Source organism: Ahaetulla prasina, chromosome 1 (genome assembly GCF_028640845.1).
Source record: "Ahaetulla prasina isolate Xishuangbanna chromosome 1, ASM2864084v1, whole genome shotgun sequence".
NCBI classification, from domain to species: domain Eukaryota; kingdom Metazoa; phylum Chordata; class Lepidosauria; order Squamata; family Colubridae; genus Ahaetulla; species Ahaetulla prasina.
Genome location: NC_080539.1, coordinates 293,998,948 through 294,016,189, shown reverse-complemented (window position 1 = coordinate 294,016,189; position 17,242 = coordinate 293,998,948). Strand labels below are relative to the sequence as shown.

Below are 17,242 nucleotides of genomic sequence, written 5' to 3'. Positions count from 1 at the left end.
TTCTCCTTGCCACTTTATCCACATCATCCATAATTTTGTACATTTCAATTGCACCCCTCTCATTCATCTCTTTCCTAGACTAAAAAGTCCCAAACGTCACAACCTTTCCTTGATCTTCTTAATTTCCCTCCTTAGAACCTTCTCTAGTTCCACTACATCCTTTTTAAGGTACAGCAACCAGAACTGTACACAATATTCCAGATGCCACTTTGGACAAGTAATTAAGGAACTAGTCTAAAAACCAGGAGACAGTGAGTTATAGTTCTGCCTTAACCATGAAAGCCAGCTGGATGATTTGGGGCCGGGCTAATTCACCTTGCAGAGTTGTTGTGGAGAAAATAGGAGGAGGAAGTATTAGGTATGTTTGCCGCCTTGAATTATTAATAAAAATAATAAAGGTGGGATAAAAATAAATACATTAAAATTGAATTAAAAGTGGTTGCACCATCAATTTATATTAATCATTATAATGTTGGCATCTCTATTTCTAGTACTGTTTTTCATTATCCCTAACATGCTGCTGGCTTTTTTTTTACAGGAGATGTTTACTGTGTGAACACCTTCATTGACTGTTTATCATTATTCCAAAATGCTTTTCCTCATTAGTCACTGTGAGTTCTGGCCCCCTTAGGTTGTGTGAGTAGTTAGAAATTTTGACACTAATATGCATCATTTTACACTTGTCCTGTTGAATGACACCTGCCATTTTGATGCCCCTAAATGTGCAGAGATCCCATTGTTGCTAATTTTTATATGCATACTGGCCTCGCTTGTCATGCCTTTAAAAAAAATGCCATCTGTATACAGGTGTCAATCCAACAACTTTGTTGTTTTGGTGTTACATCATGATGTAATTTTACATTAAGATAGCAACAGTAGCCTTGACAGTTTTTAAAGCAGGCTTGTTGCTTGTTCCTTTAAGGGGTCATTCATAGATTTGGAAATACTTTTTTTGTGAGTTGGCCAGCATGGCCCACCCCCTTTCTTGCTGACGTCTGATTCTATCGCACATCAGACTTTTCCCAGTGGAGCTGGAGAATGAGTTCAATAAAAGCTGTCTGCTTGCAGTCTTAAAGGGCTGCAGGCGTTTGAATTACTATTTTCTCTGCTTATGCGTGGCTCCCTTGGAGCGTTAAGCCAGAAACACTGTCAGGAGGGATCGTGAGTGCATGGGATCATCTCACAGAACAGGAGGGATCCAATAGTTTCTTCTCTATCAACAGCTTGAGAGGATCTACTGCACGCTTTGAAAGAAGCTATGATCAGGCTCAGTTCTGCAAAGCAAGGAATGAGGATCACCCTGGCTGAATAAAAGTTGTGGCTTCCTAGTCTGAGATAATGGTTTTGTCTGTCCCAGTGATTGCTCTGGGAGCTACATTGGGGACTGCTACTAGCCTCCTTGCCTTATGTGGTCTTACCTGCTTCTGCAAATATAAGCGACCTGGGAAAGGATCCTCGGACAAGGAACGGGATCTGGAGACGGAAAATGCCAAACCTAGCGTGCTTCAGGCACTCCATCAGGTAAAGCAGTGTGTTGATTTTGTTCTCCTCTTCTTTCAGAGATGCTGTTGCTTAACAAGTGTAGATTTTGAGCAAGGTCACCTAGGGTATGGGATAATTTAAGATTTATAGCAATTGTCTGTGTTTGCAGAATTTCAGGGTGTAGCGTGACTTCTATACAAAGGAGGTGGGAAGGGGGCTCAGGTGGCATATGGGATTATGAAAGCAACAGCCAGACAGCTTTTGTCTTATGAAAGAGAAAGATGGCATAATAAAGATACAGTGACTTCATAGTCGGTCTGATAGCTGGACAGGGTATAATTGATGGAATACTGAAGCTTGGATGCCAAATAGCAATAATGTTTGAACATTGTATAATTCTCATTGTTTTATCTATAAACACCTATGTCTATATGCTTTTGCAACACAGGAAGTCTTGTGTGTAACTAGTGTGCTAAATTCTGGGCAAGTGTCAGGCATAATAATAAATGTTGGTTAAAATTTAAGACAGACAATAACATCTAGTTTGCAATAAACAGATACTAATGAAGGATATTAAGACAGCTATGAAGAATATAATGTTATGGCATAATATACATTTAAATGTTCATAACACAGGTTAGATGTAGTATGTTAATCTTCTTGAATCATTTCAGGATTTGAACAATACAGCATATGGAAAATTACCATCGATCGGGTTCACAAGGGAGGGAGAAGGAAAATGACAAAATGTGTGTCATGATACAATCCCGCAGTTTACATAAGTAAAAGTGGAGTTTGCACTATGACATCACCATGTAGCATCATCATTTTGATGTGATAATGGCTTGCTGCGAATATCTATGTTAGCATGTCAATAATAGGTGAGAATGACAAAGAGTACTTAGACAAAGATTTCAATTAATATGGGATAAGGGTTCAAATTCCCTACTAGTCATTCATGGATATGGTCAAATACTTTTCTGGGCCCATATATTCTCATAAAGCATAATGTGAGTTATTTGCTTTTGCTTTAACATGATGTGCAAATCCGCCCAGTATAGCTAGTTCAATAAACTATGATTAAAAATATTCTCGGTTAGAATTATGTATGAATGCATCCATTCTTTCCTGAGTTTAGCTATTTATTTGGAAAATGGTGAATCACTCTGTTCATTGGTTTTCTTTCAAGAGATAAATAGAATGTATCTAAAATTCAAATTAGATATTAAAAGGAATGAAGTTCAAAACCATTCTTTGTTATATTAAAAGACATGAATAAATAACAAAAGTATTGATTCTGGAATTGTGCTGTGTGTGCCTGCATTATTGCATGTGCAAAAAGTGTGTGAACGCTAATTGCTTTTATTTTTGTGGGTCCCAGAGCTTCTTCTTTTTTTATTTGCATTTATATCCCACCCTTCTCCGAAGACTCAGGGCGGCTTACACTATGTCAAGCAATAGTCTTCATCCATTTGTATATTATATACAAAGTCAACTTATTGCCCCCAACAATCTGGGTCCTCATTTTACCTACCTTATAAAGGATGGAAGGCTGAGTCAACCTTGGGCCTGGTGGGGCTTGAACCTGCAGTAATTGCAAGCAGCTGCTGTTAATAACAGACTGTCTTACCAGTCTGAGCCACCAGAGGCCCAAGCTTCTCAGATTGATGGACTCCTGAATTTGAACCATTTTTTTTTCACATTGGGGAGAAATTGAGAAAAGATTTTAATCCTTTTAGATGCCCATTTCACTCCATAAAACTCTGGATGGCCTCGTGCTGCTACACTTTTGCCCTTTTTCGATCAATGGAAGATGTTGATACTAGCTATCATGAATCAACAATTTAACTAATAAAATCATAACTTGTTGCAGCAGAGAGCAAAAGTAATTTGATAATTGATCACTATATTCAACTCAATTATCTTAATTTAAAATATAGCTTACAAATGAAACAATTTGTTCCTGCTTTTTCCCTTGAAAAAAATGCACACACACAAATATGTTAGGATTTGCATGATGCAGCTGCTTTAATGATTTGCTGTCAGATGCTGCATTCACACTCTTGTTCCTTACCATTTCTTTCAAACTGAATCCAAATCACTGAGCAATCTATATGTGTATGTGTGTGGCGCTTTAAGCCCCGCCCCCAGAACATACATATTAAAACCCCATCCCATTCATGTCAGAAGCACCAAAATACTTCCAGGTTGAAAAGATTAGCCAATGATATCAGTGTTGCCTGGAAACACCTGGTTGGAGACTCCTTTCATGTCCCCATTAATGTGCCCACTGAAGTGGTACCTATTTATCTACTTGCATTTGCACATTTTCAAACTGCTAAGTGGGCAGAGCTGGAGTGAATGCCAGGAGCTCATCCCATCACACAGCAGCACTCAGATTTCAAACAAGGGCTTGCTGATTGTCAGCCCAGTATTCTAACCATGTGAGCCACCATGCTCTTTCACATTAGAATTATATCTGTAGATAATAGAAATAACAAATAGACAGATACATACATCCATTTTCTTGAAACAGATGTTTGATCTTAATGCGACAAATATTCTGCTTCTTCTGCTGTTTAAAAAATGTATATGTCATATATTAAAAACCATGAAATGGGACTAAGACCCACAATAGATAGTATTGGATTGATGGGTTGGAATGACAGTGAGGCAGGAGATGGGGGTGGTTTGCATGAAGGAATAATTTGTTTATTACTATAAAAAGTACTAAGTGGGATCATTTGGGGTGCAGCCCTAATTAGTAGACCTGACTCATGTTGCCTAGCAACTAGGGGGTCCAAATAAACATGCATTATACTTCTTGCATGTTTTTAAAAAGACCTATTGCATTCTAGACATAATACAGCTTTGATCTCCTCTGCTGTAAGAGGAGAGACCTCTGCTTGGAAAAGTTGAGCCTAGGGTGGGTAGGCTATCTATTTATATACAGCTTAGTTTCTCCTTTTATAAGCCACCCCAATTGCTAAAGTGACTCTATGGGATGTGCATTATTTTAAAACAAGAGCACAAGCAGGAAAACAATAATCAAAAAATGGTATTTGCACACATTAGATTGCTTTAGGTGGTGGTGGGGTTCTATTAAAAGAAGCACTGAAAAAACTATGTCTTCCATGTAACGACATTTCAGCAATTTAGCCTGATGCCAGATTTTACCTGTAATATAGAGAACATGATATGTGCAAGCAGTTTTAGGCTTTCTTTTCTAGCTTTCTTTTTCTGTGCTACAGAGGTTCCATGAAAGCCTTGTGATTTTAGCTTTAAATGAAATAGCATTTGATTATGCTTAATGCTCAATAAATCAAGACAAAGGACTGATCACATCATTGAAATGTGAGGCAAGAGAAGTTAAAATTGTGTTATAGTCACAACTACTCTGCCTATTCAGAATCCATCTTCTTACTGTTAGGTTTCTATTGTAATGGAATGATAGAATTCTAGCCCTTGAATGTGAATCTGTAGTGTCTGTTTCTCTAGACATATTCACTATCCGCCAATGCAGTCAATGAGCGAGGATCATATCTACTGTGAATTGGTGTCGTAATTACATGATTAAAGGAGCAGCCTGCCTGCCTGCCTAATCCTGATTATTGCTTCTACCTTTAAAAATGACAGGAAAATGATTTCTTTCCAAATGTGTGTTTTAGAAGAGAAGTCTCTTCCTTTCAATTCTGAAACTTAATTTGGTTTGTTTGTGTGTGAGGTGTATTTTTATGTCTCTTTTATCCATTAATAACAGTTGCTTTGCACATACAGTATAATAATTGCAATAGGTTTTAATCCATTAAAAGTTATCATAATGTCGAGCACATAGGTTCATATTTGAATTAATAACCGTGATATTCTTGAGGAAACTAACATTCCATGGTTTGGTTTGCTTGAATTGGGCATGTGAACCCATCTTTGTATTTTGTAAACCACAGGTAAGTGTGTTTGGCCAATCGTAACCATGGCTTAATAGGAGCCACAAATATTTCCATGCATTATTATTGCCTGTCTGCATTTGAAATGCCACAAATTGAGACTAATCTTTCTCAGACTGATGGCTTCCAAGTGTATTGGTCTTAAACTTGTCTAATCCTAAACCCAAGTGGAAGCAATCAAATTTTGGGATGCAGTTAATAAAGTAGCAGTTAATTAACATCTAGTTAATAAATGCAGTCTAACTAGATCTAAAACCTACGTATATTTTATTTGCATATTTTTAATTTGTGATGGGTCTGCCTTACAGCAGGATTCTTTCTTCTACTCTAAGCCAGCAGCTGGTGTTTGTTCAGCCTAGCAGTGATTTATTGCCAATTTTACTCATGCCAAAGGGGGAAAAAAATCCAAAGTGTTATTTAAAGCCTCAGTATTTTACAGATTGTTCTTATTCAAACTTTCATTTCGGATAATTTTATTTAACACAAAACCTATCTGTCAAAGGGAACGTAGATCACTTTTTTATGACTGACAGTGTAGGTCATATACACAATAAACAGGAACAGATGCAATGCACTCGATCATTCCCCACTGTAGATGTATATGGCTCCCAAAGGGATGGTCTCTTGTTACATGATGACAGAGTGCCACTAGAGTGCCTGGCTTTGGCAGGATGGCTTCAATAAAGTGCCTCATATTTATAAATCCACTGTTACTTAAGTAAGACAAAATACTCCATAATATACAGATACATAAGCTTTGCTATGGTCTAAAATATCCATTTGGACATTAGTAAAGATAGAATAGAAACACATATCAGTAGTGAAGTTTTGTTCATGTACAAAACCTTCTTCAAGTAGTATTATATGGACAGGACAGTTCTGAGCAGCTATCAGAATACTGTTACTTTTAGGGAACATGGTCTGGTCCAGTCAATTTCATGGTACCTGTAGTAGGAGGAAAGAAACAAGTCATTCCCCCCCCAAAAAAGAGTTTCTCATTTTATTACCTATAATGGGAGACATGATTGCTTAATGCCAAACCAGAGCCCATTATGGGGAGTAAGAAGTGACAATCATTATAATTTTTTCGATCAGTACAGTCTTCGCTGCTTCTTCTCTACTCCATTTCCCTCATAATATTCCCTGATCCTCTTTGGAAATTCTGGAAGATTCTGGAAAAATCCTGGCTTGCAGAGGCTGGAAGACAGACAAGCGTGAGGAACCAGAATTTCTGATTTCTCCCTCCAAGGATGAAGCCCAAACTTTGTCCTCCAAAGAAAGGAGAAATTAAATAATTTCATACATGCTACCTATATAGAGAGATAATTTAACAACAACCCCTTTAAAGTTAACAACTCAGTTTCTCTTTTTCTTTCTCTCTCTCTCAACAGATGATAGATGGATGGATAGATAGATAGATAGATAGATAGATAGATAGATAGATAGATAGATAGATAGATAGCAGATGGCATGTGATTAACTGTATTATGTATTTATTATAAGATGCTCTTCCCTTTGGCTTTTTTACCCTAAGACTTGAAGAACATGCTACTTTTAAAATAGCTATCAACCTTGTGCTTTGTTTTAAAACATGGGCAATAATACTAGGACTATTACCATTTATTTATTCAGCAAATTTATATGGCTCCCCATCTACCAATAGGAGTCTCAGCAATAAAAAATATAAACATACTATAAAACTCAATTAAAAGAGCCAGTTTAAGCAAATTATATGTGCTTTAAGTTCACTGTGGAGCCTTACAGGAGGGAAGCATAGAATAAAAAGCAAAAGAAAAGAAAAAAAGAACAGAATGAACCATATACAGTAATTCTTAGTTAGGTTTTCTAATAGACTAAGTAGCCAATTATTATTTTCTTAAATAATTAAATAATTATTTAACTTAATTTGGGCAGGAGCCTAATTTGTGGATCTTGCAAGTAGCATATAAGGAGTAAATTAAAATACTGCTTTGAACACAACATTATCCAGTCTTTCATAGCTATTTGGCTACATCTCCCATCATCTTTATTCTTGGCTCTGCTTGGCTATGTTTAGAACTGTAGGGTCTGGAGCTGATCGTGGCTGCAAAAGATGCTACAATAGAGTGCATTATGAATTAGACAGCTTCCCCACAGACAAGCCGATTGGCAAGGAAAGGACTTGGCTGCACTGAATGCTTCCTCTGGGATGCGGTCTACATGCATTATTAACAAGACAAGGATTTTTTAAAAAAAGAATGAAAAACATTAATTACACTTCAGCATATGCTTTCATTCTCTCTACTTTGGCTTGAAAGAGAGCTGCGGTTGTGCGGTCAGTAGGCTTAGCTTTTTCACAAGAAAAGAGCAATCCTCAGCATTTTGGAATACATCTAGAAACATTTGTGAGGGAAGAAAATACCATTTAAATTTATCAAGACTTCCAATTTTCCCCATTCATTCCTACTTATGTGCGCGCACACATGAGAAATATTTTCAGAACATAAATATATGCAATGTGAATGAATCTGCATTTATTTCAGGAAAGCTTGACATATCTGTCAGGAATTCAAGGTTTATATATAAAGCATGATTGTTGGGGCTGTGGGGGAGTTTATTGTGACTCTTTCCTGTTGTTTACTCTAGGGACCTATATGTATGTGCCACAAAATATTGAAGCAATTGCATTTTCTGCTTAAATGATTTCTAATCCACATGGTATAGAGAAAAGAAGAAGAAAAGAATTACTAGAGAATTAGGAGTAGGGACTGGAATGACTAATTAAAAATAGGCCCCAATGTGTTTCTTTAAGAGGAAAATTCCCTAATTTCCAAAATATGATGAATAGTGGCAGCAATGTAGCATTCGTATCATGTAAATTCACAGTCAAAGAAGCACATTTTGCTGTAATAAATTCTAAATGAATGCAATAAAAATAAAATCTGGGGTCTTTTCGTTTCAGTTTAATGTTGAGAAGACAGCAGAGCCAGTACAACCACGGACAATCCTTGGCTTTCCTCATATCTATGGCCCAAAGCCTGTCGTGACCACCTCAGAAATTGTTAACTATGTAGATTACAACTTGAAGACAGTAGAAGAGCCAAGCAAGGGAAAACCTGAAGCTCTGGATAAGAAAAGGATGACCATACAAGTCAATGAAGAGCTATTTCTTCTCCCTCAAAATGGTGGGGCCTTTGTTAAATTGCTTATGATTGCTTCTTCTTTAAATGAGGAATCATAATGAATTTTCTTTCTAATTATAGGATATTATCCCAGAGCACATGATCAACATAGTAAAACTATGCAATTAAGGGTCAGACTTACACTGCACAAAAATATACCATATAAAAGGTGAAATGCACCAAGGCTTTTAACAATGTTAATCTATATTATCTCTACTTTAAGCAAATTATCTATGTAATTGTTCACATCTGGCAAATTCCATGCTATTGTTCAACACCCTTGTGATTTTCTCCTTTTCATAGCATCATTTTAAAAAACTCATTTTATTCTTAGGATGGTAGCGGCTATTCAATTTTCTAGGGGATTTGCTAGCAGGCATGATAAAACTTCTAGAAGCATATAAAGAAATGTATTTTGAATGGAAAAATCATTTGCATTTAATTATTTTCAATTTCTTGAGGACAGAGAGCTCTGCCTATTATACTAATGAAAGAATAAAAGAAACAGTAATTATTTTGGGTAAGCTAGGAGATTTAATTTGGATATTAATAGGTCAGCTTCCCATTTTGTGGTCTACAACCTCCTCAGAGAGTGTGATCAAAAGCCATAGTGGCTGAAGGTAACTTAATTTACCTGTGTTATTTTTAAATGATTTCCTATGCAACTGCACTTCAAAGTGATTTAAATTAAATTATAATACCAGCTATACATTAAAAGAATTGTTATAATAATGTTTTTTTTTAAAGTAATTCCAAATGTTGTAGGAGAAGAAAAATGAAACAGAACCATTTGTCCAAAAGGTAGCCTTGAATGAAGAAATTCAACAAGCAACATAATGCTCTAACTTTATGGACACCTTACAGATATTAAGATGCAGATTATTCCAGAGGGCACTTTATGGACACCTTACAGATATTAAGATGCAGATTATTCCAGAGGGCAGGTGCACTTAATTTATAATTCAACCCAATCAGAGAGCACCATGGGAAAAGCTTATATAGAGAAAACCTTTGAATGCACAACAGATGTTGACAGCTCAGTATGGCATTGTGAATCTCTTGATATATATTATCAAGCTGGTTTTAATGACAATAAATAAAAATCCAGTTCTGTTTTTCTGAACATTTCACACAGAAATTAAACTGATACATTTATTTCCTTTAAACAATTTAACTTGCTATTACAGGTTAAATAGTTTACTTGTTATTCATCCTTTTAAAGAACAGTGATTGCTTGCTCATGGATGCATGCACTATGAGGGTTGTGAATAAAGAAAAAACAAGAAGGAAAAAAACTTAAAAGATGTCAGATGGCAAATTGAAAATGTTCCTAGGAGTGAAGTGGAAGAGGATTCTGAAATCTTAAAGGGTTTGTCCAGTTTTAACTTTAGAGTTTCAGATGGACCATTTTCTCTGGCTACTCAGATTTTATCTCTAGCAATGGGCAGTTGCTCATTGGTAGATGTCCTGGTTCCTATTAGAAACTCTATTCCTTTTAATAGATAGCCAGACAGATAGACATACTATACATTCTTTAAGAATATTTCTGAAATCAACACTTGCCCAAAACACCTTCCTGAAAAATATCAAAAGCCAATGGCTTTAACCCAGTGTTTGCTTGGAATGTCTATCTGTCTCCCCTTCTAATATCAAGAGTAACCACAAAGAACTTCTGAGAAATGAGGAAGGTTATGAGGAACAGTGTCACCCACTCTCCTTCTATGTTTTGTGGTTGCTTAGGTCTACCATGGCAACCATGTTGCAGATAGGCAAGCTCCTTATTGCAGCTATTTTGTAAGAAGATATGACAGGCTGTCTTGTGATAAGTATGTAAGTAAAACAATCTTGGGTGGAATCAAGAAACAAATCTTTCTGCCAGTAACAGAAAGATTACCCTAAAGTTATGGGCAGAAACAGAAATAAATGGTGCCTTCTAGATATTGTCATTCTCATGAGGTAGATTTGGCCTCTGCGTATGGGAAGAGATTGACTGATCAGACTACAGAGGATGCTGAAGGAACTTTCTTGTCCTGGTTCTAGGACTGCTGGGACCCTGCTCAGTTAGCATGGGTGTCTTTCTAAAAGATGGGCTTTGCCAAGTGGCCCAGCAGACTGTCCTATGCCCTGAAAAAGGACCTGTTATACAGTGGTGCGTTTTCAACTGGTGTAACAACCGGTTCGCTTTGTGCACACGCTTTTCGCTTCATTTGCATGCACACCAAACTTGCGCTGTGTGCAAGTGCATTGCATTTCAGAACAGCTGAGGGGAAGCAATCTGTTCTGCTGTGCCTATCAGCTGGGCTAAAATGAATGAATATAGGTAGGTATAATACACGGGCAGGTGGGAGGGCCCAGCTGTCAGTGGGAGCAAACTGGTTCGTGCTCAGCTCGCCATCGCTACTACCAGCTCGCCCGAACTGGGGTGAACCGGTAGAAATCCACCACTGCTGTTATACCTTACAGCCTTATTACTAGCATCAGCTGATGAAATGGCATAGCAGATGAGCACATCCAGCTGAAAAAGTAATTAAACTCAGGCAACTCTGTTCCCCAGCTATTGGAAGCAATTTTGGCATCCAACTCCTTCCTCTGCAATTCTGAATTTGACTGCATTATTTTAACTTGGCGTGTTCCAAATGTTTACTGTGATTCAAATACAGCATCAAGAATATCCTTCTTTACCCTTGGATCACTCAACTACACTAGATATATGAATAAAATTACTGAGCCTTTAACCCTGCAAGTATAAACAACATCAAGATGGGGATGGAGGTCCTTAGGGAACTACTTTTTATTGATATAAGATTATAATAAGAAAGGCTGGTGAAAGTCTGCATGGGTTCTTCCCTCCCTCTTATCATATTCTGAATTAAGGAGGAGTCAATCTGAGTTTCTTCTCCTATTTTTGCTGTTCTTTGACTTTAAGGAATGCTTTCCTATATATAACAACTGCTTCTGCTTAGTTTCCTCAAGTTCATCTCCATGGCTCTCCCCACTGACTCTTTGACTTCATGCTTTCAAAACTTATAGAGAAATGACCAATATATGCAGGGCCAACCCCAGAAATTCCAATCCCCATAATCTCCCTGTTTAATGTCCAAAACATATTTCTACAACGGTGAAGTGCACATGATTGAGTTTCAAAAGTAAATATTATGCCTAGCTCATAAAATGCCCATGGGTAAGGGACTAAAGCTGGTGACATGGGATTTCTGGTGGCCATGCAGCAAGACCAAGGTCTATTGTCCACCTGCCCTATTTGCCATCAGGCCAAGGATAAGTCTAGGAAGCCCATAGTATTCCTGCAACAAATACCTATATTTTTGGCTCCCTAATACACCATCATCTTTGATTTCATGATGAAATTCCTGTGATTCATGTGTGATTCTCTATGTATACATAGAAATCCAAATTTGAGGTTTTAGAGTATAAAGAATGAAGTCAGAAGAAAATCAGTTGTAGCACTCATTTACAAAAGCAATTGCTTTCTTGAAAGTGGCCATTTACAGAGCAATTGTTAAGTAGTTCATCAACATTTAAGCCATAATAAATGTCCAAATTTTCAAAACATCATAAAATGTTGAGTTACAATAGCAATAGCACTTAGATTTATATACTGCTTCACAGTGGTTTACAGCTCTTTCTAAGTGGTTTACAGAGTCAGAATATTGCCCCAACAATCTGGGTTCTCATTTTACCTATCTCAGAAGGATGGAAGGCTGAATCAACCTTGAGCCGGTGAGACTTGAACTGCCAAACTGCAGTCAGCTGTCAGTCAGCAGAAGTAGCCTGCAGTACTGCAATGTAACCACTGCACCACCACTGCTCTTATCCTACAAATAGAATAGGCAATTTTATATTGAAGAAGGATAAGGGAGACCATCAGCTGTTTGCAGCTTTCTTCAAGAAAAACTTTGATACGCTTCAAAAGTAGCCTTTTGATATGATAAAAGAGGAAAATTACTACACCCAGGGATATTTTTTTCATATTAATTCTAATTTAAGTTTAATTTGGGTCAAATCAAATTTAGCTCTGATCTTAATTACACCTATTTCTTTGTCTTGAAGTATAGTTTCTAGATATTACCTGAAGTCTCCTTCCAAAAGGCCATCCATTCACTTTATATCATGGTTTCAAGTGGAAAGATACAACAACATTCTTCAATGGTCATCTTAGCTGGAATAGAACACAATTTCTAATTAACATTCTTTTGAGTTTTAGGTGGTGTGAAGGATGTTTGTGTCACTGAGCACCTCAGTCCTGAAAATGCTGCAGGCTGCAATCAAGTCCCAGAACTTCATTATTGTCTGGGCTACAACCGGCAGAAAGAAGCATTGTCAGTTGCTTTGCTTGAAGGTAAAGACCTCCCATTTTGCAAGCGGGTGATTGAAAATGATAGTACTGATAATTATAATTTATTAAACTTGTATGTCACCTGATTCTTAATATCTCTAGGCAGCTCAGAACAAAAAAATTACAATGCATTCAATAAAATGTAAAAATGTGTCTTTTAAAACACTTAAAATTAATAAGGATTGAGAAACTAAAACAGGGGGAAAACACTTTAAAAGATTTTTAAAAAGAAATGGGAGGAACAGGAAGAGGCTTGGGGGGAAAAGATAGGATTTAGAACAGAAAGCTTTCAAATTAAACAGTGGGAAAGGGCAGGGCAAGGAGAAAAAATTAAATTATGGATTCAGACTATAAACCTCAAAGTAGATGGAATAAAAGACTTAAGAGAAAAATATGGGAGATAAGTAAAAAAAAATAGGATTAAAGGATTGGATGTGGACAAGAAATAGTGGTTAAGGGGAGAAAAAGAGTTATAGATACGTTATGATCATATTTTAATAATTGTATTAATATTAGAATGATATAGGCTGGATAATTAGCTGGTATGTAATATAATAAATATTAGGATAAACATTTTACTATAAATGGATATGTAACTATGGAAAAATTATAAACGAGAATTTACTATTAATTGGAAATGAGATGAATGATGGTATTATCAAAAGTGTGTAAAATATGACAATTATGTAGGTAATGTGATAAGTAGATATAACTACTTATATGCGTAATAATAGAATTATATGGAACAAGAAAACTAGAGTTTGAATGAGAAAATTAGAAAAAAGATAGAATAGGAATATGTTGAATGCTTTAATTGATTGTGTTTGATATTAGAAGTCACTATTGAAATATTAAATAATGGAAGAAAGAAAGAAAGGAATTTTAATAAATATAGAGAGGAAGAGTTAAATAATGGGAATGTGAATAATAAAATAGATTATCGTATATTTGAATATAATAATGTGAAGGGGGGAAATGTTAAAGAAAGTTTAGAATGGAAGGGTGGTAAAGCAATGTATTATTAAATAGAATAAGGAAAATGGAATGTAATAATTATGAATATGTTTATTTGTATTGAATTGTATGATGCTCAGATACCACACCATTCACATAATGATATGTATAAATGATACAAAAATAAAAAACTTGATTTAAAAAAAAATAAAAGGTAAAAATAAAAATAAATGATGGCTAATGCAATGAAACAAGAGGTATCATTCTCTCTCCTCAACATCCTGGGTGATGAGCCAGGTCTTCATGGCTCTTCTTAACAGCATCAGAATGGGGGCCATCCAAATCTCTTTGAGGAAAAAAAAAGCCTGACATAGGATTATTCCAGACAAATAAAACTTTAACAGAAGACATTTATATAGTCAGTCAATTTGGTGTAGTGGTTAAAGGCATCAGGCTAGAAACCGGGCAACTGTTATTTCAAGTCCTGCCTCAGGTACAAAGCCAGCTGGGTGACCTTCTCTCTGATCCCCAGGAAGAAGGGTGAGGCAAAAATGTTCTGGAAAACGTTGCCTAGAACAGGGGTCTCCAACCTTGGTCCCTTTAAGACTTGTGGACTTCAACTCCCAGAGTTCCTCAGCCAACTTTGCTGGCTGAGGGACTTTGGGAATTGAAGTCCACAAATCTTAAAGGGACCAAGGTTGGAGACCCCTGGCCTAGAAAATGCTAGGGACATATCTATACAACCACCAGGATTCAGGGCTGGATTTAAAGATATAAAGCATAAAAAAGATATGAAGTATAAAACATCAGGGAAAAAGAATATTAAAGGCTATAAAAAAACATATAATTTACTTTCCAAGCAATGATTTGCATCCTCATAGCTAGGAGCAGTCAATCAAATATTTAATAAACTTTAATGTCTCACATTTCTCAGCATTTGACTTTATTCTAAACATAAAATTAAACTATTTTTGCATATGGCAAACGTTACAGAAGAGAACAAGTAATTGACTAGGTCACATAAAGGTCCAATAAGAAATAATTATCTTTATCCAATAAATTATAGTTTAATTTACCCTAGTAATAAGCCATGTCTCCATCTATTAATTCCGTGCCCTTCCCCTTTCTTCTCATACAGTTGACTTTTGAAAAGCTTTACTGGTTTTCTATGATATCTGAATTAGGAAGTAATGGAGGGTAATACTGAAAAATGTTGGTCACTCTTGATTTTAAAAAAGCAGTGGTATTTCTGTGGACCTCTAGGCATTGCTAAACTATTATACAATCCAACATCCCTTACTCTTGGCCATTCTGGCTAGGACTATAAGAATGATCATTTAGAGGCCTCTGGATGCCCCCCTTAATTCTAACACTCCTCCCTACTGTGACAATTAACAGTTTCAAGACTACTATTGGGCATATATCATTTATTATTTTAATTCAAAAATCAAACAATACAGAGTTCACTAGACTACATCTCTTTTCCTTTCTCTCTAGGTATTTCTAAATCACCATAAAACCAAGATCTGAATGGCATTCATTACAATTAAAGAAAAACAGATATGTTTTCTATTGCCATTCATTTATGTCAGAATTCAACTCTGTTATCACAACAGCAAATATGTAATCTATATATAATCAGGATGATAGGTGACAGAATTCTGTACTTTGACCCATGTCCCATCATGCTTGCAGAAATAGAAGTTTGCTTTTTTTGCATTAAATCAAAATCTTGACTTGATTCTAAATCAAACCAAATCAAATGGTTTCAAGTGGTCTCTTGAAAATATTTTAGCACAAGACTTAAATGATAATTGCATTTTCCCCTTCACTCTGCCTCTACCAGTTTTATATGGAACCACATCAGGAGACCAAAACAATGGAAGTGATTGCTACATCTTAGGCACTTTGGTGAGCAACTCTGGAACTATAGAAGCCCAGACTGTGATGAAGAAGAAGGAAATCCATGTTGTCTGGGAAGAAGGTCTACTGTTTCCGGTTAAGGAGAAGATGCTGCAGGAGGTGACATTAACCCTCACCTTGAGGAACTGTGACAAGTTCTCTAGACACAGCATTATTGGTGAAATTAAACCAAATCTGGCTTCTGTAGGGGAGCAATATGGACCAGTACAGTCTGAGAAAGTGAAAGTCCTTAACAAGGTATTCTATCAATTCATTTGTTTTGATTATTGCATGTTATATTCTCCTGTTGGGATATAGAATGCTGCATGTGAGTGTTCCTAAACTTAAGACACACCAAAAATTCTTAATTCACTTTTTCCCATAGTCACAGTGACAACATTATTAGATTCTTTGAATGTTTCACCATGAGCGTATAGAGAAGTATTGAATGTGAACCCCCTTGGGTTCCATTCTTGGCCCAAAACTCATCAATATCTTTATAAATGATATATAGATGAAATGGAAGGGATAGAAAGGTGATACTAATTCCTAATAATAAGTAATTGGATAATAATTTTAAGTGGTGTTTGGTTCTCAACCTTTGTTAATCAGATGAACAATATTGAATATAGTAGCAATTCTGTAGCACACCAAAAATTATTAATCTTATACACTTATTTTTAAATGTGTAAGTCATGGTTTGAGGAAAAGTTATGAAATGTTTAAGATCGCTGCACTGTATTGAATAAACCTATTATATAGAATATACCTAATGAAAAAAATGGGAAAAAAAATAACATAAGAAAAACAGTCACATAGCACATTAATTGGGAACCACCTTATTAAAAGACAGCATCAAGATTTAAAGTTACCTTGCTAGGATTAAACCAAGTTCAAAAGAATAATGTTCAGTGAAGAGATATGTAATGTTCAGCAAGAAAAATCAAATGTAGAAATACTGGGGGAATCTATCTTGATGTGAGCATTGTGGGAGAGGCTTGCAGCAATCATAGAAGACCATCAGTTGGAGAACCTTCCTTCAACCACCTGTTGCACATAACCCTCAATCAACTATCAATCAAAACTAGGTATGCACGCCCCTTACCTCTCCTACACCAAACACTACAGGTCTCAAATGTAAATTAATAAATGCAAGAAGTATTGTAAACAAATTACCCGAATTTATCCTCTTATTAAACAATGGTACATTTAATATTATATTTGTTTGTGAAACATGGCTGAACTCATCCCTCCCTGACTCTATTATTTCAAACAAAGAGTAACAAGTCTTTCGATCAGATCGTGAACACCGCAGAGGTGGTGGAGTAGCTATCTTTTACAAAAAATTACTGAATTTAAAAAATATTTCTCTTCCTGAAACTATTGTATGTGACCTGTCCACTAACACCACACTTAGATTCTTACTATGCTACAGAGCCCCTGAC

At 36.1% G+C, this 17,242-nt stretch overlaps 1 protein-coding gene across 1 annotated transcript in view; it reads left to right on the top strand.

Annotated features, from left to right (window-relative positions):
- Positions 1-1,228: 1,228 nt before the first annotated feature.
- The window catches only part of SYT13 (synaptotagmin 13), a 29,026-nt gene continuing 13,012 nt past the window's right edge, over positions 1,229-17,242 (top strand). Inside the window, exons 1-4 of the mRNA XM_058161718.1 lie at positions 1,229-1,521; positions 8,368-8,590; positions 12,810-12,944; positions 15,742-16,055. Of these exons, the coding sequence (XP_058017701.1) occupies positions 1,339-1,521; positions 8,368-8,590; positions 12,810-12,944; positions 15,742-16,055 (855 nt within the window). The 5' untranslated portion in view covers positions 1,229-1,338. The remainder of the gene's footprint in view (positions 1,522-8,367; positions 8,591-12,809; positions 12,945-15,741; positions 16,056-17,242) is intronic.